The sequence below is a fragment of the Ambystoma mexicanum genome, chromosome 4p, assembly GCF_040938575.1.
Source record: "Ambystoma mexicanum isolate Mex_15411 chromosome 4p, UKY_AmexF1_1, whole genome shotgun sequence".
Classification (NCBI taxonomy): Eukaryota; Metazoa; Chordata; class Amphibia; order Caudata; family Ambystomatidae; genus Ambystoma; species Ambystoma mexicanum.
In genome coordinates, this window is record NC_090927.1 from 1,280,114,194 (window position 1) to 1,280,135,856 (window position 21,663).

Sequence of the window (21,663 nt, forward strand, 5' to 3'; positions counted from 1 at the left end):
GAAAACCTAGAAAAAAAACTGCAGCTAGTGCTTATTTAAAAAAAAAAAAAAATAGCACTTACCGAGATTCAGCTGCAGCTTTCCTGCTCTGGTCTCCGGTCCCCGTCCTCTGCGTACAGCACCAATGAAGGAAAAGCCACCCAGCGGTAGCTTTTGTTTACTACAGCTGGCTGGCTTTTCCTTCATTAGTGCCGCAAAAGCCAGCACAGGCGGGCATCCATTTCACAAAATGGATGCGCCCATGTGCTTGCTTTTGCAAATTTTGAGCTTGAATAGCTCCACATTTTACATAGGAAGTTTTAAAAAAAAAAGTGCTAGTATTTTTTTTTAATGTTGCCTATCTATTTTTTAAATAACATTTTTAGCTGGACTACCCCTTTAAGAGTGGAGAAGGGATTATGTTTGTACTGTGCATCCCCCAAACACATGGTACGCAACTGTCCCATTGTTACTCCTAGGCATTTGGGAAACGCAAGATCCTGTTCCTAAATGGAGCCCAGGCTCGGGAGGTCGACACTTGCCCCTTTCTTTCTGCTTCTTTGGGTCCTGCATCACTTTCCTCATTGGTGGTCCTTCAAGTCTCTTTCTTGTCGGGCTAAGGTGAAGCCCATTCAGTACTCGCATTGGTGGATTGTGGTGCCATGGGAATATTCCTAGATGATGAATAGACCCAAATACATCATATTCCCATAGAAAACAAGGAACAGGTCCAAGCAGTGGAAGGGATCGATGGATGCCCCTTGTCTTCTGGACCAATTACACAGCAGTCAAAGCCTCTTTGCTTGACCATAAACAACCATCAGGAATATCTCTGCTTTGATATAATCAAGGCAGCCCATTACCCAGTGGTTTTGGGTATGCCGTGGCTTCATCAACACAACCCTTTCATAAACTGGTCTGCGGGTTCACTGTTTCTGGGCTCAGAATACTGTCTTTCTCATTGTTTATCCAAAGACTCGAACATTATTCAGAGTCCTCTGATTGGTTACACTGAAGATCGTCCTGTCTCTATTTCGAATCTCAATCATGTGCCACAGGAATACCAGGACTTCGTTGATGTCTTCTCAGAATCCATTGTCCAGTCCTTACCCCCTCATCGACCCAAGGATTGCGCTATTGAGACGGCGAAACAAGACATCATTCCCTTTGGAAGAATGTTTATCCTGTCCACCCCTGAAAAGAAGGCCTTGAAAGATGATAAATATAAAAAATTTAACAATTCGACAATTTAAGTCTCCTGCCGGAGCCTCTCTGTTCTTCATGCCCAAGAAGGATATCACTGAGTTACGCCCCTGCCTGGACTATGGAGGCCTTTATCAGGTCACTCATAAAGGTATCCCTTACCTCTCATTTCAGATATTTTGGAGGTACTAAAAGGAACTGACCTATTTTCTAAGTTACCACCTGATACGTGTAAGGGCAACAGATGAATGGAAGACTGCCTTCCCTTTGGCCATTTCGAGTATTTGGTAATGCCCTTTGGCCTGACCAACGCACCTGCGGTCTTTCAGTGCTTCATGGACCGGATCTTTTCTGGCTTGTTGTTCCTTTTTGTAATCGTCTACTTAGATGACATACTTGTTTATTCCTGGGATACTAATCTTCATCAGGAACATGTCACCAAGGTTTTGACTCGACTACGTGAGGACCAGCTGTTGGCAAAACCAGAGAAGTGTAAATTCCATGTGTCTACCATCCGTTATATCGGATTTGTTCTAAGTCCTCAGGCTATTTGAGGGTCTCAGGAGGATAGCTCAGGGGCAACTTGCTCGCCTTGTAAGCAAGACGACACAGAGCAACACAGGTTTGATCCCCGGGTCCACGCTTAGAAACCCCTGGGTATTAAGCGCGTTAAAAATTACCTACCATATCATATATCATATTTCCATGGATCCCAATAAAGTGTCGGCGGTCATGTCATGGCCTGCATCCACTACAGTGAAACAGATCCAGTCCTTCCTAGTTCTAGCCAACTTCTACAGAAAATATATACAACATTTTTCCACCATTGTACAGCCAATCATTGAATTACTAAAGAGAAAATACTCCTTTTGTTTGGTCCTTTACTCAGGAAACAGCCTTCAATCTGTTAAACATTTTTTTTACTGAAGGCCCTATACTTTGTCAGCCAGACATCTTCAAACCCTTTGTTGTGGAAAGTTGATGTTTCCGAATCTGCTATTGGCGCAGTGCTTAAACAAGAACAGAAAGATGGTTCTGAACATCCTGCTGCTTACTTATCCAGGACTTTGTCTGACAGCGAAAAACATTACTCAGTCCTGGAAAAGGAACTATTAGCTATATGTCAAGCCTTTGCCAAATGGTGAGAACTTTTATTAGGTGCTATCTTTCCTGTACACGTCAGAACGGATCATCGGAACCTCCAGGTATTGCAGTCGTTGGAATGCAGAAACAGTAGAAAAGCCCGTTGGGCCTATTTCTTTGCTCAATTCCAGTTTCAGATAACCTACATTCCTGGTCCTCTCAATGTAATAGCAGAAGTTCCCTTCCGTCGTCCTGACCTCATCATGAATAACACTCAGCAGTTTCTTAGGATGCTTCCTGCGACTGTTTTCATCAGTCATGTAGATGAATTCCTAGAAAGAGTTTGTCAGGAAACACTTTCCTGTGAGGAGTGGCGAAAATATGCACATGACAATCCCTGAGGCTTAACCGTCAAAGAAGGAAGACTCTTCAAAGGTACTTTCCTGTACCTAAACTCTAAGACCTTAAGGGATTCAGTGATGTTTCTCTGTGATGTTTTCATGATACCACCTTTTCTGGACACTAGGGATTCAAGATCACTCTGCGGAATCTCTAAAGGCACTTTTGGTGGTGTAACGCTCACCTGGTATCCACGGGGACGTCACTCAGCCTGTTCTGACCTCTTACGACCTCAAACCCTTCCCTGGAGGCTATTCGACTGGAGACTGCGCCTGAAACACAGGATTGGTAGAGTTTAACTCCCTATTGTCTCTGTGTGCTTGAACCCCTTGTTCCCCGGGGTCCAACCCTTCCCTTTGATCCACAGCTCACCTTGTTTTCTTGGATAGTGTGATCTCTGTCCTGCTTTCAGTGCAGGGGCGTGTTGATTGATGCGGGCTCGTTGCTGCCTAGTTACTTCACTGGCAAGAGTCCGACAGGTAAGTATAATGAGTCTTTTGAACAGTTCTCTAACTTCGTTCCTTTCCTTCCTTAGATGATGGCCGGCGTCCGGGGATGGCGGCGTGCTGCTGAGATGAGTAGCGCTGAAGGTGAGTGAGAGCGCGATGCGCGATGCACCCCTTTCGTATTTGCATTGAACTGAGTTATTTTTCTGTGTCTTTTAGGTGCCGCGACATTTTCAGCGTGGATGCCAGTTATGAAGAACAAATGCGGTGGGTAAGCGTGGTATGCGGCGCCTCTAGATGTTTCCACGCTAACCTGGAGTGTCTTTTCCCTCTTGCAGATGGATGAGAAGTTCCGGAGACAGAGTTGCCCCAGAGCGGCTAGGATTCAGGTACGCATTTGAAGCTCGTACAGTATTTAAAAATAAGCGAAGATTTGCAGAATGCTTACTAATGCCTTTTTTCTGTTCTTTTCCCTTTTCCTTAGGAAGCGGCGTGCCGTGATGGGAATGACACTGCCGAAGATGCCCGCAGAACAGAAGGAGCGATGAATGATGGGCAGAAGGCCACAAGGTAAGACTGTTCCTAGCGGTGTTCTTGTTCTTGCAGGACCTCAGCGCAGAAGTAAGATGCAGGCCTACTGGAGACCGATCCGAACACGGTGAGGGTCACGCTGCAGATGCAGAAAACGTAAAGCATGTTTCTCAGCCTGAGTGTGGCTTAAATAGTCTCTGGGTATCCCAGGTGTCTCTGGGCTGAACCACACCCAAAAGACTAGACCGCACATGCCGTTCTGGGAACCGAAATATGTGGGGGCATCCATCTTGACCCCATCAATGCACTACAAGTCCAATCCCCAATGTTATCCTATGGGAGTGAGTGAGTCTGGTGCCACAAGCGCTAAGTCTGACTCCAAGTGGGTCTTTGGAGGGATGGAGAGGCCCGTGAGGGCCATGTAGGTGATTGTGGCCTGGCTCCAGCCTGACATCTTGGAGGGCTGGGGACATGGGGGGCAGGAATCATGACAGGTGGCCTAAGATGTCAACAGATGTCCAATCATATTTGCGATCTTGTACCATCTGTGCTCAGAGCAAATGTGCTACTCGACAGCTATCCAGTCTGCTGTTTCAGCCCGAAGTTCCTTCTCGGCTCTGGCAAGTTATAGCCTCTGATTTCATTGTGGAGCTACCACCGTCTAAAGCATGTACCTCAATCATGGTTACCATTGACCTCTATACTCACATGGCTCACTTTACTCCGCTAGTCAAACTACCCACCGCTTGTGAAAGAAATGGCAAATGTTTTCCTTTCTGAGATGTTTCCGTCTACATGGGTTGCCATCTACCATTTTGTCTGATCGGGGTACTCGGTATACATCTCGTTTCTGGTCTCAACTTTGCCAACTTCTCGGTGTTCAAAAAGTCTTGTCCTCTGAATATCATCCTCAAACCAATGGAATAACCGAAAGGGTCAACCAAACCCTAGAACAAAACTTGTGATGCTTTTCTCCCCAGGTCCAGGACGATTGGGTGACTCTTCTTCCTGTAGCTGAATTTGCCTATAATAACTCGGATCACTCGTCCTTGGACACCAGTCCCTTCTTCTGCAAGTATGGTTTTCATCCTTCCATTTTGCCTATAAATACTGCTGGATTCAGTCATGTACCCACCGTGGATGTCTGGACTAGCAATCTACAAGCCACACTCATAGGAATGTGAAGGAACATCTTTTGAAGGCCAGAGAAGCCCCAAAGAGGTTTGCGGACCGTAAACAATGTCCATCCACCATATAAGCCATAGGTGATGAGGTGTGACTATCCTCTAAATATCTTCCCAGACATTTGTGACCTAACAAACTGTCACCACGTTTTTACAGTCCTTTTCCTGTAATCAAGATTGTTACTCCTGTGACATTTAGTTTTATTTATTTATTTATTTACATTTGTATAGCGCCTAGGCAGCCCTTGGGCATCGCAACGCTGTTACTTTTGATCAACTTAGTTACAGTTACAGGATAATTTGAGGCTTGGTTACATTTTCACATCATTATACAGTGTACATTTCTTGCAGGGTAGTAATAAGCTAGAGGGTGCCGTGAGAGGTGATCAGGCGAAGATACATGTTTTTACTGCTTTTCGGAATGCTAGATGAGATTTTTCAGCTCGAATGGGTGGTGGCAGGGCGTTCCAGTGCTAGGCTGCTACTTAGTGGAAGCTGGCACCTCCTGCTTGGGCTCTCTTGATTTGGGTAGCGTGAGCATGTTTGAGTAGGGCGTTCTAGTTGGTCTTGTGGATGTGGAGAGGTGTATTCTTGCAGCGAGGTAGGGAGGTGCAGTTCGATAGATACACATGTGTGTTAGAGCAAGCGCCTTAGAGATTACTCGCTCTTTGATAGGGAGCCAGTGAGCTAGCTTCCTGGCGGCCGTGATGTGCTCTCTTTTAGGAATCCCGATGGCTGCGTGCAGGGAGTTGTTCTGAATAACCTGCCGTTTTTCCATGTTCTTTGAAGATGTGCCTAAGAAAAGGGCATTGCAGTAATATAGTCTTGATCACTTGTTCCCTGTGTCCTGGAAACGCACCCATCCCGTATTCCACACTTCTCTTCTTAAGCCTTTTCATGCATCTACCAGGAATTACTGTGATTCCTCCGCCAGTCATAGCTGATGACCAACAACTGGAATATGAGGTATCAAGGATATGTAACTCAAGGTATTGGAGGGGACGACTCCAATACCTTGAAGATTGGAAAGGTTACCAAGACAAAGCTGGTGGTCGAAACCTTCGGAGGGGGCATGATGTCATGACTTACCGCACTTGGCTGTCGTGGCATGCTTGGAGGTCCCGTACGTGGCTCGCAGCGGCTGTTTCTTCCACCAATATGGCCGCCACTAATGTTCCCGGTTAGCTATGAATGCTGTCTAGACCTCCTCTGACAGCGTTCATATGCACCAGTCTCACTATTGCACGCTCCGCTCAGCGCGATCCTTACCTGTCCTTGTTTTTCCTCCTATGTTCTCCCTGGTACTTCTGCATACTTCTGCTACGCTCTGCACTCTGTGATTGTTTTCCTCGCCTTCCTGGTTGCTTCAGTCCCCTGCCCTGTATCCTCTTGTCTCCTTGCCTGTTTCCTGGACTTACCTGCACTGCACTCATCCTGCTACAGTCTCCTGTACTTACCTGCTCGACACTCATCCTGTTACAGTCTCCTGGACTTACCTGCTCTGCACACCCACGGGCCAACTACAGGTTTTTTTTCCCCTTTTGGGTTTTTACCTGGATACTGGGTTGTCTCCCCAGGGTCAGTCTGACTGGTGGTTTGTCTTCTAGGAATTGTAGCGTCATGGGAAGCTCGCCCCTTTCTACATGAAACCCGGAATAAGAAGAACACCAAGACAAAAACAGCTAAGAAAACCTTGCCAAAGGTTCCACAGGTGATCCCTGTTCAACAATCTCCAAATCCTGGCACGGCCATTAGAAACATCAGTTAAGGGAACCATCCCTTTAGATTTAGGGCCAGTCAGGCATTCCACCAACCCAGCAACCTTCCTAAATAAAGGTTTTAAAATGAATATTTTTGAGTCTGTGTTCCTCTTGGTCCAAGGAGTTTTCAAGTAATATAGCCCTTCTGTACCCAACCTCACATGTAGCAGTGCCTTTTCCTGTTTACATACCCTCTTCATGCCATGCCTGCCTCACAACTGCCTTAGCAGTTTTAACTGAATCTCCACCACGAGACCAGTATCTCCATGTACATGCTGCCCAGCATGCTCTGCATTGGGCTACTGTCGCGCCTCTCTGGAGGAATTGCCTTTCTGTAAACACTCGGATGGCTCTGCTTGAAATCCCCAGGCACTAGGAACCACTACCTCACATTGCAGCCTCTAACCCACATGCCTCTCACACCTGGCAGCCATTCTCACCCGTGTACTCATCTGCTCGCAACAACAATGATGGCTCTGAACACACACGTTACCCGATCCTAGAAAGGCTACTCTTTTTCACCAATTAATGCTAGACCTTGACACCTCACTTGACCTCTACTGAAGGTCATGCCTTATTTGACCGGACTCTGCTCCCAACACCTTGTTGCATAGCCCAGGCCCTGCATGAATATTGGCCCATCCAGCCACAATCTTTAACCTCATGCTTCACCAGCACCCAGACCCTTACCCAAAACCCGCCAGCTGCACAAGAGCATCCAACCATTAACTGACTCCCCTTAAACCTCAGTCTCTACATTCACCCAGGATTGTGGAATACCCACCAGTGTGCAAATGCAGGGGCCTTCCCCCTCCTGACCATAAGATGAATTTACCACACCTATCTTGGTAAGCCATGAACATCCTACAGCATTCAATATAGAACCTTGGCTGCCCCTCTCCAAGGGCAACACTACTAACGCAACTAGATCTCTCGCTTTTCTCCCCTTCCTCCCTACTCCCTCTTTGTATGCCTTGTCCTATATGTTATGTTATTTTCCCCCACGTCTACCAACACCTTGCTACTGTTGCACATACTTACCTCTGTTCGCCAACCCTTCCTTGTTTTTATTGAATGTATGTATCACACTTACCATTACGCACACACAAGGGATGACACGCATATGGGTGATACATGCAATATTGATTGTACTGCTTTACAATAATAAGCCGAGAAAATGACCTCTGAAGGTCGAAACATGTGGGCTAATCTAATAAACGCCTTTTCATATTTACAAATCAAAATCTCGAAAGCCTTATTAGAGAGAACCTCTCTCCCAACATTTACTGGTGTCTTGCATGAATGTGGATGGTCTCAAACCACATTTCACTCGTTATATGTAGGTGCAAGTTTCAGTTCTGTATTCAATAGGCATATATAGTATTTGTTTCAAAGACCGCTACCAGTTCCTGTCTGTTCGGAGCAACTTGGTGCCCAACTGTTCCCTCTGACACTCACTGGCTGACGGCAGCTCCCTCCGATGGCCCTCGCAGCTTCTATCTGCCTGCGAGGCTGACAGGCCTTCTCATGAGAGCCCTGTTCACCTGCCGGGTAGTCTTCCCTGCATGCTGGCACTCAGAGAGGCTTCTCTCCCAACGCAGACAGCATCTTTTCTCTCCAGGCTTCTCCCACACCTCCTGCTGCTCCTGCTCTGCACTGGAGGCTCCCACACCTGTGCCATGACACGTCTCACTTGTCTTGGGCAACACAAGCTCTTCTGGGTCTCTGCCAGCAACCTAGCTCCTGCACTGGTCCCACCGCGGCTGCCTCCATACATAAGGGTTTCTCTGCTTGTCTCTCCCTTGCAGCTTCCCTATATCGCTCTTCGTCTTTCTCTGACCCTCATTTTATACACCTGCAATCAGTTAACAGGTTGCAGGTGTGTGTCTTTACTTAAGTTTGCCTGACCATGATTATAGGGACATGCCTGACTCTCTGCAGGCATCTTCTTCGTCCCAGCACCAGAGTGGTAAAAGGAATGTATAGTGTTTACTACTTTGTCTCCTCTTCCCCGTCCCAGTACTTTTAACTGTCAAATGAGGGGAGCAGTCTTATAGTAGCCCCTAAAGTTTGGGGGAGGGTTATGTAGGTCATTATTAGGGAAAGGGGGATACCATGTCTCGCCTGAGGGACCCTACTTGTAACACCTCTCATTTTTCCCTTTCTTCTGCTGCCTCTAGACTGGCCAGATCTTTTACCATTTGCTTTGTCAATGGGATAGCAGTAACAATATCCCATGATTGCGTCTGGGATAGGGGATTATCTGGGAGAAGGGAGTGTGGAATACTGTGTCTCACCTGAGGACATCTCACCCCCAATCTCCAAGGACCCTCCACCAAGTTAATCCTCTCTCGCTTCTCCAACCTAGGGTCGGGATCCAAGAGCAATGGCCTTTCTCGGGCCACCTGGGAAGAGGACCTAAGGGGATTATATGTGTTTCTCACACTCCCCATAAGCTTTCTAAAATGTACCTAAGCATAAGCCCATTCTGTTGGAGGAATTGTAATACTAAAAGTACTTACTGGCACATATGGTGGGACTGCCCCTTAGTACAACAATAGTGGAAAGAGGTCTTAACCTGGATTAAAGACGTAGACACGATAGCAAGAAATCTGTCCCCATTGTTGGTTCTGTTTGGCCTTGAAAATCAGGAGGATGGCTATGTACAACTGTCCCACATGCCCAGAAACCTGCTCCTAGCAGCAAGAGGTTGTCTAACTATCCATTGGAAGAGACACCATCTCCCAACGTGAGAAGAATGGAAGAAAAAAGCATATGAACTGTACGAGATGGAAAGCATGACTGTCATCTTAATGGAATCCCATACACACATAGATTTAGAGTGGCTCCCCTTCCTGTAATACTATAGGTCATAAGAGCGAAGAGGGCACGATGTGGCTATGTCGGAGAGCACAGACTGTACACTTACAGAAAAGACTTGGTAAAAAGCGTAATTGAACCCTATTAGTCATCTGAACATGTAAAGTACATAATCATCAGGTCAACAAACCCACTGCAGTATTAGCCAATGTTTGATATTTAGCTTTCCCAAAACACAAGGTACCATTTAATGGGTTAGTGGGGGAGATAGGGAGGTGGTGGGGACAAGAGGGAGGGTGCTTATGACAAGTGAACTACATGCAATCGTAGAAGATTCTGTATTTGAATTCTGGTGATGCAACAACATGACCTGTGTTGATATATTGCTTGGAATATTTTAGTGACCCTTTGTGTTCTAGATGACATGTTGTAATGTTGGTTCCTGCTGAAAACTTAATAAAGAAACATTTCATGAAAATATATTAAGTTAACTACGGTTGCCACCGAGAGTTACAGGAGGCTATTGAGAAAATGTTGTGTTAGAGACAGACTAGTGATTTAGTTTGTAATATGTGTCATAACCAAGACCAGTTGTAATTACAAACCTGATTATTAACATGCGTCTTAGTTTCTGCATTGCATTTAACTTCATGATTCTTGTTGGAACATTGTATTTCAATATCATGATGGTAGATGTTACTATTCAAACCTTGAGTACCTAAAAGTTTACTATTATTATGTGCATAACATAGAGGGACCAGGCTGTAATACACCGTATTCCCACAAAATCCACATAAACCATTTTGTTAATATAACTCTCAACGAACGGTGTTCCCCTAATAAGGACAGAATATGTGCTTTATTCAAGGGTTCTTGGTTAAGGGACATGAACACCCTATAACCTTCAAAAACCTTAGATGTAATATGTTGAGTATCAATGCTTTCCACTTTTCCACTTTATGCCTCATATTGGGTGCAATATTAACAATGATAGGTGGCCTAGCAGGTGCAAAGTGAATAGGCTGGAGTTCATTCTGTTTGGAGCAATGATCTTCAGTATGTGAGTAAATTTCGCACAATGATGATTGGTCATCAATTTTTGCCAAAGATGAACGAGACTCGTCCACATTTGCAGAATTCTTAGAAGAGGTATCTTTAATCGACCCATTATCCAAGTTTACTGCTGCTAGTCTAATACGCTTAGGGCCTCATTCCGAGTACAGCGCTAACCAATGGTGCTATTAACGCCTTGGTTGACGCCGTACCCGGACCGGCAGCGCCTTGGTGGATGGTGGAATCACCGCCCCATTCCAATGTTGGCGGGGCGGTAATTCCCCATTCACCAAGGTTCTTCCCCATTCCCAAATGAGCCCCCATAGGGCTCAATGGGAATGGGGAAGATGCAAATAACGGTGACCGTTCATTACGGTCACCGTTATTGGCTTGGAGGCCCCTTTGCGCCCTCGACTTTAACACCTGCTCAAAGCAGGCGTTAAGGGCGAGGGCGCAGAGGGAACTCGGAGAATGGCGGTAAGGGATTACCGCCACCGGTCTCGTTACCAGTGGCCGCTATCCCTTACCGCCATACTCGGAATGAGGCCCTTAGACTCTAATTTCAACTTCCCTATAATGTTGTTCTGGCTCGTGGTAAAACCGTAATTAGTGAAATTCTCGATGACTACACACTTTCTTTAGGTTGGTTTAAGCGTTTGCCTTTACTCAGGTTTTTTCTGCTTCTGTTTCTTTGATTCTGCTTGTGATGGCTTGTTTTTACCCTTCCTGGTGTTTTATCCAGGCGCATTATCTGACGAAATCAGGTGTTGTTCTATTGAACCTCCACCCATTGATTTATTAGATTCATCCATTGTTCTGATGTCAGGCACAGTTGCAGCAGAGGAAGTGATCTGGACCAAATATGAGGTGTTCGTATTTGATGTAAATGTTTGGTCATATCTTCGGTCTAACAGGCATTCACCTGAAGTAAAAATACTGGGTTTAAATGGGGAGCCAAACCCACTTATTCTAGCTGGAGAGTTCAAAGAGGAAGTGTTTAAGCATTGCTTTTCCTTTTTCTATAACAGTAAATTACCATTGATTATATAATTCAAGATGTTACTTGCTATTTTAGTGCCTGTTTGATCTTGCTCTACTTGCGTCTCATATAGTGTGTGACAAATCTTGATAATGGTGTTCAGTGCGAGTAAGACTGCAGAGTCTTGCTAGCTTGATGTAGAAGTGACATAGCTGTTCTTGTTCCTGTCCAAATGTATCAATGCAGGGGTATTATTCAGGCTGGCAATTTTATTCATATTTGAAGTTGATAATATCTGTAAATCGCATATGTGAGTAGCATCTGTCTCCTTTAAAATAGGGCCAAGGCCCTCCCTGTTGGGGAATTAAGTTGTCAATTGGCCCCCACTCGTGAGACTATAGCAAAGACTCACTAAAGAGTTGTTATCAATTGCTGTCGATGCCAGACTTTAGGACATCCAGGCATCCATTCTCACCTGTTAACATCTCAGGCACTGTTTGTAGCAATGAGGACAAAATAAACAGTGTTTTTTTCGCTTCTTCCTGTTTGAGTATTCTCCACAGGGACCGACGTGTGTGTATCAATATTCATATGCTCAGTGGGCTTACTTCTCAGATGATATGCCATTTATTCAACAATAGAGACGTAAAGCCAGTTTTAAGTACTTACAGTTGAAGATTTAAAAATGAACAGTGAAAAACAGGCTCCAAACACAACGCTCTGTGTTCTGTGCACTGCAGAATGCTCACTACTTGTCTCGCCACTTTTCCTGTGCATTTCACGTACCAAAGACATTTTAAATCCTCCAGCTGATCCTGCGGGGTGTAGCCTTGCAATACTGCAGAATAGTGGAGAACACTTGAGAAGGAAGGTAAGCGTTCAGTCTGCAGACTGGTCACTACTTCTCGCTACTTCACGTGTGCACTTTGCATGCTGAAGCAATTTAAATCATCCAGCTAATCCTGGGATGAATCCTTGCAATACCGCAGAAAACACACTGAAGAACAACGGAGCAGGAGGGTATGCATTCATCCTGCAGACTGCTCACTATTTATCTCGCTACTTCGACTGTTTTGCACTCTAGGAAATGCCTTGCATATAATCAATAAAATAAAATCCTCTCGTAATCTTGTCGGCAGTTCCAGTGATGATCCCTATCAATAAATATATTGTACCTTGGTGCATGTTATTTTGAGGTTCAACGTGGGGGAAAAAGAAGATGAAATAATCATATTCTGTCCTTAAAACAAGTGCCCATTTATATACAGAATACAATTAGCACTGCGGGTAGCATCGACATGACATACATGATTCCTATTTCTGGGATGCCCCTGTCGAGTAAAACAGGTGTAACACTCTGAGATAACCACTAGATGGTTCACTATGCATGGCATGTGACTATAAAACAGGTACAAGCTGCAAAAAGACTACGGTAATTAATGTTTTTCTTATACTCCCACTGTCATGAAAAACGCTAATGTTTCTGGGAATAAAGAAGACGACATTGGGGTTCTTTTAGTCAAAAATGAACATCTATGTATTGTTCATACAGTGAAGTAGTAATGTGCTGACCTTGACCTTCTGCTGCTTTCAATTACTATGTCATATCTAATTTAGGATTATCATGTTCGACAGGCTTTGCCTTTTATGATACTGATCTAGAAGCAAGTTTACGGGATCATCTTGGTTCAAAGGTTGAAGAAAGCAGCTCTGGACTCAACTCTGGTAAATACAAATGTTAATCAGTTGATTCATTGGCGAGATTGCTATCACTTAAGAACATATTATGTCTGTATGCAGTATACATAGTTTTGTATCTTCTGGTTTACTGTGAGTTATTGTCCTCTTTTTAATAAAATCAACTAAATTTTATATTCTTGTTTTAGCCAACGAGTTAAAGGGTATATACATTAGTTGTATACTTAGTATTTGTTATTTATGTATAGATTATATTTTGTAAACTAAATATAAAACGTTAATTGACTTAATATATTGATGGATAGAATGTTGAAAGTTAAGCAAGGGATTCACAGCATGTGATACAATGGCTGTGTACTTTTTCTATTCTTTGTCCCGACACAATTGATTTGAAATTCCACTTAAGTGATACCATGTCATCGTGAGGAAATGAAAGCTCAGCTAGTGTCTCATTTCTCACAGCTGCATACAGATTTTCTAAATTAAATAAGGTAGGTACAAAATAGCTATGTCTGGCATACAGTAATGGGGTTCTGACACATCTGGGCAGAAAGCAGTCTGCAATGGCAAGATCAAATTGTTTTGTATTCATCCACAGATGTTTGAGCCAGGAATCAGATGGCAGCAAGTGATTGTCCCTTTGTCTCACAATGCAATAAAACACACACATGACTACATGTGTATTTGTATTTATTTGCAATCCACAGGGATCTAAATTTCTGTCAGAAATGACTTACAATAAAACATTTACAGATGACTGAGGCCTTCCCTGGAAGAGTGCATGTGCAACAGCATAAATATCAGAACAAGTGGTGCACCAGTTTATGTGTGTGTAAACAGAGTGGGACATACAACAGAGACGAACCTTTATAAGAACCAGTTGACTTACAAAGGTAACATTAACCTGTCAAGGCAAATGCTTCAAACTAAAGCAGTATCAAATACACATATGAACAATTACAATATTCAATTTTTATGAGGCACTGGAGGGAGGGGTGGGTTCAAGTAGGGAGAATGGGGGAGAGGGCAGGGGAGGTTTCCTTATTGCTAAGTAAGTGAAGTTTAAGATGAAGTTTAAAAAGATACAAGTCAGGCTGGCTTTGATTTTAATGGGCATCAGGTTCCAATCAAGCCTGGCAAGGAGGGAGAAGGAGTAGATGCAAGAAGAGGCTCAGGGTTTATGGACAAAAGAAGTTTAGTGCAAAAGAGGAGTGGAGGGAACATGAAGGTGAGTAGGCAGCGATAGACAGGTACTGAGGAAGAAGATCATTGATCACTTTGTAGACTAGGAGAAAGACGTTGAAAATGGAGTCGTTGTGCATGGAGAGCCAAACAGCATGATGTAGATAGGTGGAAGTTTGGTAGGATTTATTTATTTATTTATATTTATATAGCCTGCAGACAGCCCAGGGGCATTGTGGCGCTGTTACTTGCAGGAACTTAGTTACAGGTGGTACACGATTTGTAGCAGTCGTTGACACATTATGATTGCTACAATAGTAGAGAGTGTGGGTAGCAAAGTTCAGAAAATTGTCTAGACGTAGTAAGTAGTAAAGAGGAAGGCTAAATAGTTGGCATGAGCAGCAGTCAAATTGGCTGGGCACAAGGGTGGAGATTAGAACTTTCATAGAGTGGTTAGTAAGAAACTGACTAGTTATCCGAATGTTGAGGCGATTGGCAAAAGCAGCAGAGGCAGTGATAGTGATTAATTGTTGCAGTCTGTAATCACTATCGAAGAGGAACGAAGGTTATGAGGGGAGCAAGAAGTTTCAAGCAGGAAGAAGATGGGAGGAGGGTGTAGAGATAGCCAGTCAAAATCACTTTTAATTGGCTCAAAACCATTAAATGTTAACATAAACAATAAATCAATAAAACAGAAGTTAGATCTAAAAAATATTACTTAAGAATAATAACACCAGTTGTAGATACATTAAGACAAAAATCCAACAAAGAACAAGTGTACAATTATATATTATTACGAGCTAAAATGTTTATACAGCAGAGAAGTTATTACTTAAAAATAGCAAAAAATATATCTAGCAAACTACTAAAATCGCTATCATCAATCAGAGAGAGTAAACTCGCAGCCCAATTGATGAATAAGCCTATAACGTGCCATAGTGCTCCCATGTAAAAGTAATATTATTGCACAAGTAGCACAAAGGTGCGAGAAGACATATGCCTGGATGAAGCCACAGCACCTCCTTAGGCCTCAATAACCACGCCGATGTATAAAGTTAGCTACCATGAGGACAATATCCAAATCCTCAGTTCATCTACAGCACTTCATAGCTTCTGAAGTAGTGCGAACGCCAATCTCTTTTAATATTGTCTTCGGGTAAAGAATTCTGAATGCACTAAGGAGAGTACAAAAGAATGCAAAATGGCAAAATAGTTTCCTCATTGGAACTGCACAAATGGCAAATGCCCGACCCTCCCCAAGTACAAGAGTTAGTGAACAAGGCCAATTTAAGGGTGCCCGTCCTAAAATCAAGGGGGTTCAAGAAGATAAAGGTACTTTGCAAGCTCAAATGCTAGTTTATTTGTAGGGTAGCTCAGACCCAGCTTTAAATTTAGACAAGCTTCCTTCATGGTCTTCCTGTCATGAGCTATTATATATTTTTGTTAACTCTGTTAGCAAAGGCTTTATTAATGTTCACAGGCGCAGCCATAGGTCAAGGTTTTTCCTCACATGTGTGACCCAAGGTAGGCCTTTTTCCCCTTCTAAACTTATCAGATGGGTACAGGCATCATGATTTAATTCAAGACCCGAGTGTAGGTAAGGGCTGTATCTAGTACAAAACTTGATTCATGGAACTCTCAACATGAATACGACACAAACAAGTCTCCATATCAATAAGGACATTAGGTGTTCCCTGGGTTAGCATGAGTGGATTCTTCGGAAGTCCTACTCTAGGCAAGCCAGATACATGTTCATGGCCCCAGAGTTCCGCCCCATATGACGAGGAGGTGATGGCTTGTTTCCTAAATAATTCCAGCACAGGGGTAGCAGCACTTCTGCCATGCCGATTAAAAAAAGCCCCGGACCCGACCTCTATGTTTTTCCAAAGTGGAATGCGCTCTATCCGATTGGGCAGACCAAAGTCCATTCTCATGAGATTGTATCCCTAGATAGTCGTAAAACATGACCTGCTCAAGTTTATGGCCACCTACTTTAATATCAGTTCCTTTGGGCTTGAAAAACAAAGACTTGGGTTTACCAGTATTTAGGGTGAGTTTTAAGTCCCCGCACTTGCTCACAAACGATGCTAGGGTGGCTCTGAGCCATTGGGGAGAAGTAGACAATAAAACAGCATCATCCGCAAAGAAAAGAGCAGCATATCTTTCTAATCCCATTTTAGGGGGATCTAAGCATTCTCAAAGCAAAACTGTAATAACCTCCTCGATATAGATACAAAACAAAAGAGGGACAAGGACATACCCGTACCTCACACCTTTGGGGACATCAAATGGGGGTGTATCCGTGTCTGCCATCCCATAACGAACCACTGCCTTATTTTCAGTGTATGGTGACTTTACAATTAAAATCAAGCCGTGCAGTGTGTCCATTGCGTTTAAACTGTTCCAGAGTAAGTCCCAAGGTACACCGTTGAATGCTGTCTTAAGATCTACAAAGCCAGCATATCATTTGACCTTAATCAAGACTTCAATATGGTGTACTTCTGAACAAGCATGATAGGCAGGAACTTTGGTCAATCTTACCTTTACCTTTTTGAAATCCGGACAGGAGGGTTTGGATAGTCTTATGTTAATCAACCCACGCCTGAATGTGTTTAAGAATCACTTTGTCAAAGATCTTCCCATTACTGTCCAATAACGATATTGGGTGGTAATTGGCCAGTTGATCTATCCCCCCTTTTTTGTAAATGGGGACAATTTCGGCATGACATCATAATTGGGGGCAGTATTTGTATTAATGGATGCAGTAAAAAGCCTCCATAAAACAGGGGCCCAGATCAATGTCTCATCTTTGAAGATATCATCAGAGACCCTGTCTGGCCTGAAGCCTTCCCTCCCTTTTGAGACTTAACAGCTGTGATAATTTCCTCCAACCCAAGTTGCAGCCCACCATCTTCCATAGCACTTCCATAACAGGGATGAACACCAAAGGCACAAGGAGTATCAGTGTCCAAGCCCCCTCCGTACAATTCTGCAAAATGATTGCACCATACATCTGATGTAATACTACATTGGAGGTCCCCATCTCCATTAACCTGAGCACCGGAGACAAGTTTAGCTTTGTCATGGGCAATTGCAAGACTTTCCCATTTTGATCTTAAAAATACATCTTTTTTTTCCTTTCGTAATTTTTTTTATAATTGTCTCTGAATGTGCGCAGGAGCGTCTTATCCACCAGAGGACAAACCAGCTACTTTTACATTCCTGGCCGTTTACATTCCTGGTGGTCAAACCAAGCTATCTTAGCAAGGACATTTTTTTTTACTACCTGTCTGGAATAGGTTACAAAGGGAGATATACCATCAACCACACTGCCAAACTCCTCAAGGACATTAGAGTCTGGGGTCCCCACCATACATTTGCTTTCTATCTGCGGAAGGATGGCCTCATATTGCACAGGTTTAATGTCTTTCTCCATAAGCTTTGTCCATTTGACAACCCTACACAAGTGGCCCGTGACAGATATGGCCTGATTAGAGGGGATACCCCCATAAGTTGTTCACAAATGAAAAGGTGAATGTCAGTGGCCTATGGTCATTTTCGTATTTATTAAGCACCTCAAATTTTGTAGCCTTTTCCAATCCCTAGATAAAATGAGGATGTAATCAATAAGAGTGGAACTTGTTGGCCCAAAGAAAACCTCTTCCCAGCGGGTTGATCATTACAATGTCACCCATTACAAGCTCTTAATTCGAACTCATAGAAAGTACGGGCTACCTCTACTGCAAAGCAATGAGCCTTATTTGGACGTGAAGCAATTAGGGGTGTAATATCACAAGCTTAAACCTCGTCATCCGAGATGCCCTCAAGATCTATCAAGGGTTCCACTTAGATATTGAATTCCCCAATGACCACTATATCAGTTTTATTCTGGTCCGATACGTACCGGGAAGAGACCAGTTCATCAACTTTATTTACAGCTTTCATATAGTTCGACCTGCTGTAAATATTAAATAGCGGAGGGTGGTGCCCATCAGGAGATGAGGCTGCAAGATGTTGCAACTCTGTCAAATCATTTTCCAGAGGCACCACGCTCCAGTTCAAAATAGGATTTACCCAGATAAGCAGGCTGCCACTCGCTCTACCCCTAAGACTTTTCTGAGCCGTAATTTGAAAGGATTGATATCCCTGCATTTCCACCCAATCTGTAGCTCAGGCCTCTTGAAGGAAAATAAGTTGTAACTCAGGTATAAACTCACAGTGGCACGGTTCTTTCAAATGCTTGGTAATGCCTGCAATTTTCCACAAGAGTCGTTTACATGCAGCTGCCATGGTATCCGCCCTACTGGCCGGGTTGAGTCAGTCAACTCCCTCAAGACCCGTTTTAGTGATGGGAGAATATCCACCGCTTGTGCCGATATTAGTAAAAGGGGCTGTGAGTGCAGTAGAATCAGACCCTACAAGTTTCCTTCCCCTGTCCTTGCCAATATCATGGCAATCTACCTGAAGTACCTGCACCGTTGTGTATGCTCTTATAATTATTGAGAAGCCTTTGGGGGGATACGTCAGAATGTCAATGGCTAGGAGCCCATCCACCAGTTGCCTGTTTCCAAAGAAAATGTGGATACAGACGTAGATGCTATTGAGCATTCTCATCCGCATACCTCTCACTATATCCTCTCTAATAATAGAAACACAACCTTTCACAGCCCTGATCCAGTGTGTACATGTTTTAGTCAATGAGACCTGGGACCAAGCATCTGGTGGCAACCTGGGAACATCAGAAAACAGAAGAAATCCAAATCTTGGAAAGCTGCGTCCCCTGCACACTGTCAATGAGGCAATAAGCCTAAGGAGAAGTAAAAACAGGTCTGACTGGTTTCAAGAAGACTTTTTGTATATTTTACACACATACAGTGTATACAATTTTTAGAATGACAGTGATATGTAGTTCAATACATCCAAAGAATGACATACAATGATTCTGTTCGTTTTTGGAGGAAAAGATGTCTTCTCCTTTTTTATTATTTTCAGGTTGGCCCAACGCGTTTCGAGATTCATATTCTCTTCATCAGGGGCATAAATCTTCAATAATTCATTCACTTTAATCTACAAATAATTAATCAAGCATTAATTACTTTTTACAGAAGGTCAAAAGAAGAATAATTAACCAAGTTAAATCACTTTTTATAAAAAACAGACAATTCTTAAAGAGGGGCATCCCCTTACAAGTTCCTCAATTAACCTGACCTTGCTAGGGTACAATTGTTAATAGTGCAATGATTGGATCATGTTGTACATTTGGTACCGAAATATTATGTCATGTGAGACCAAGATTGAGAATAATGTAGTTTTAACAAGATTTCTACACATTAAGAACCTTTAATTTACATGGATATGCTATCTTGAGACATAATAATGCCTAGAAAAAAAATTCAAATAAATAAATAGAGCCTGAATATAAAGTAGATAGTGGATAGAAGTCCACGGACAGAGCAGTGGTTGCTGAAGGTAGTCTAGTCAGGAAGCTCCGTTCTCCTATGGGAGAATAAGAGCATAAGTGCCTGCAGTCCGTCTAGGCTTAAGTAATAGCCCTATGATGTGAAAGAGAACTTACTTTCAATTAGATGATAGAAGAAGCAACAGTCTACGGCAGGATTGCGGTCAGGAAGCCCAGCTCTCAGACCGCATCTGCCACGGACTGTTTATTTATACTCAATGATGGTGCCGTGACGCCACTCGCGCATCCGCGAGCGGCGTCACAACAACCATGACGTCACTCGCGCGAGCGGCATAATGTCAGGAATACGTGTGCGCGGGCGGCGTCAATGACGCGTCACCCGACACCCTGTAATCAATATGAAGGTAAGTAGACAAGACGTGATAACATAACTGTTGTCACGCGCTATTCAGGTCCGTGAAAGTAGAATGTTATAAAGGCTCACTATTTACTGTGTGTCTATGAAAAAAATGAAGAGAAGTAATCTAAAAGGTATTATGTTGCATGTCAAACTTCAACAGCCTACTGCCACAAAATAATGGTGTAAACGGCTAAAGTTGCATTAATGAAAAAGATAAGAACAATGGTTTGATCATTGCAATAAAAACAATCCAAGTACACTGGAGAGCATTGTTGTGATTCAATGTTGACTATCCAGAATATCCAACTTTTACATATCAACATTTCAAAGAAAAGGAAGAACAGACACCTGTACAAATTGTCTAACCCAAAAACGGAAGGGTGTACAATCTATTGTCAATGCCATCCTAAAAGGTGTTATAATCAGGGAATCCTAGAAACAAATTATCAGTTATTAAGGCAAGCATTGTGTGAATGTGAAAAATAGCCATGTTTACAGAAATGGACCTAAATAATAGTCCTCATTAAGGTCCAGTGGGGTCATTGCATCAAGTTTATTTATCCAGAACAGTTCTCTCTGGGCCAATAGTTTAGGTAGATTACCTCCTCGGCTAAGGGGATGTAGAACCTCCAGAATCACTAATCGCATTTGACAGACATTGTGTCTTGAGTCACGGAAATGTCTGAAGAATGGTGATTTTATGTTCTGTGTCCAGATGCACGATTTGTGTTCCGTCCATCTATCCTTTGCCCTCCTGTTTGTCTTGCAAACATAGTATTTCCCGCAACGACAGCGAATTGCGTAGACGACATTTTTGTTGTCACATGTTGTGAAGAGCTTCAACATGATTTTTTTACCAGTATGCGGGTGACGGATGTCGTCTCCTTTAATTACGTTATTACAATGCTGGCAATGTAGGCAAGCAAAAGTGCCAAATTTTGGTTTACTTAGGGTCTTCTGTGTTGTTGATTTGCTCCTTTCCGCTCTTATCAATTGGTCTCTGAAGTTCTTTCCACGTTTATAGGCCATCATTGGGGGATCTGGAAATAAGTTGGATAAGGTTTCATCTGATTTAATCAAGTTCCAGTTTTTATGGATGACTCTCTTAATTTGTAAACTTTGGCTTGAATATTTGAGCGTATGTATCAGATTTTTTTCTTCTTTCTTTCGATTGGCCTGTAAGAGTACATTTCTGTCATGTGTCGCAGTGCGTATGATGGCTTTGTCGATAATCTCTGGAGGAAATCCTCTATCTAAGAACCTTTTCTTCATGGTATTGTATTCTTCTTGTAGTGTGTCCGTTTCAGAGGTAATTCTTTTGAGTCTTAAAACTGACTGTATGGTAAATTTTCTTTGAGATGTTTAGGGTGATAGCTTGCATGATGCAGACAACTGTTCACATCTGTGGGTTTATGGAAGATCTTAGTTTTCATATGCGTACCAGTATATTCCACTGTGACATCTAGGAAATTAACCATAGGTTTACCGATATCCATTGTAAAGCCAATTCTTTGGTTACAGGTGTTA

The 21,663-nt window shown here is 43.1% G+C and overlaps 1 protein-coding gene across 4 annotated transcripts in view; it reads left to right on the top strand.

The window, feature by feature from the left end:
- The window catches only part of LOC138453803 (zinc finger protein 436-like), an 867,996-nt gene that overhangs the window by 565,251 nt on the left and 281,082 nt on the right, over positions 1-21,663 (top strand). For 2 of the 4 annotated variants that reach the window (XM_069606979.1, XM_069606976.1), the window contains exon 8: positions 13,055-13,162. The exons of 1 other annotated variant lie outside the window; for it this stretch is intronic. In XM_069606979.1, coding sequence (XP_069463080.1) covers positions 13,055-13,162 — 108 coding nt within the window. The remainder of the gene's footprint in view (positions 1-13,054; positions 13,163-21,663) is intronic. One more of the 4 variants, XM_069606977.1, reaches the window with a different exon arrangement.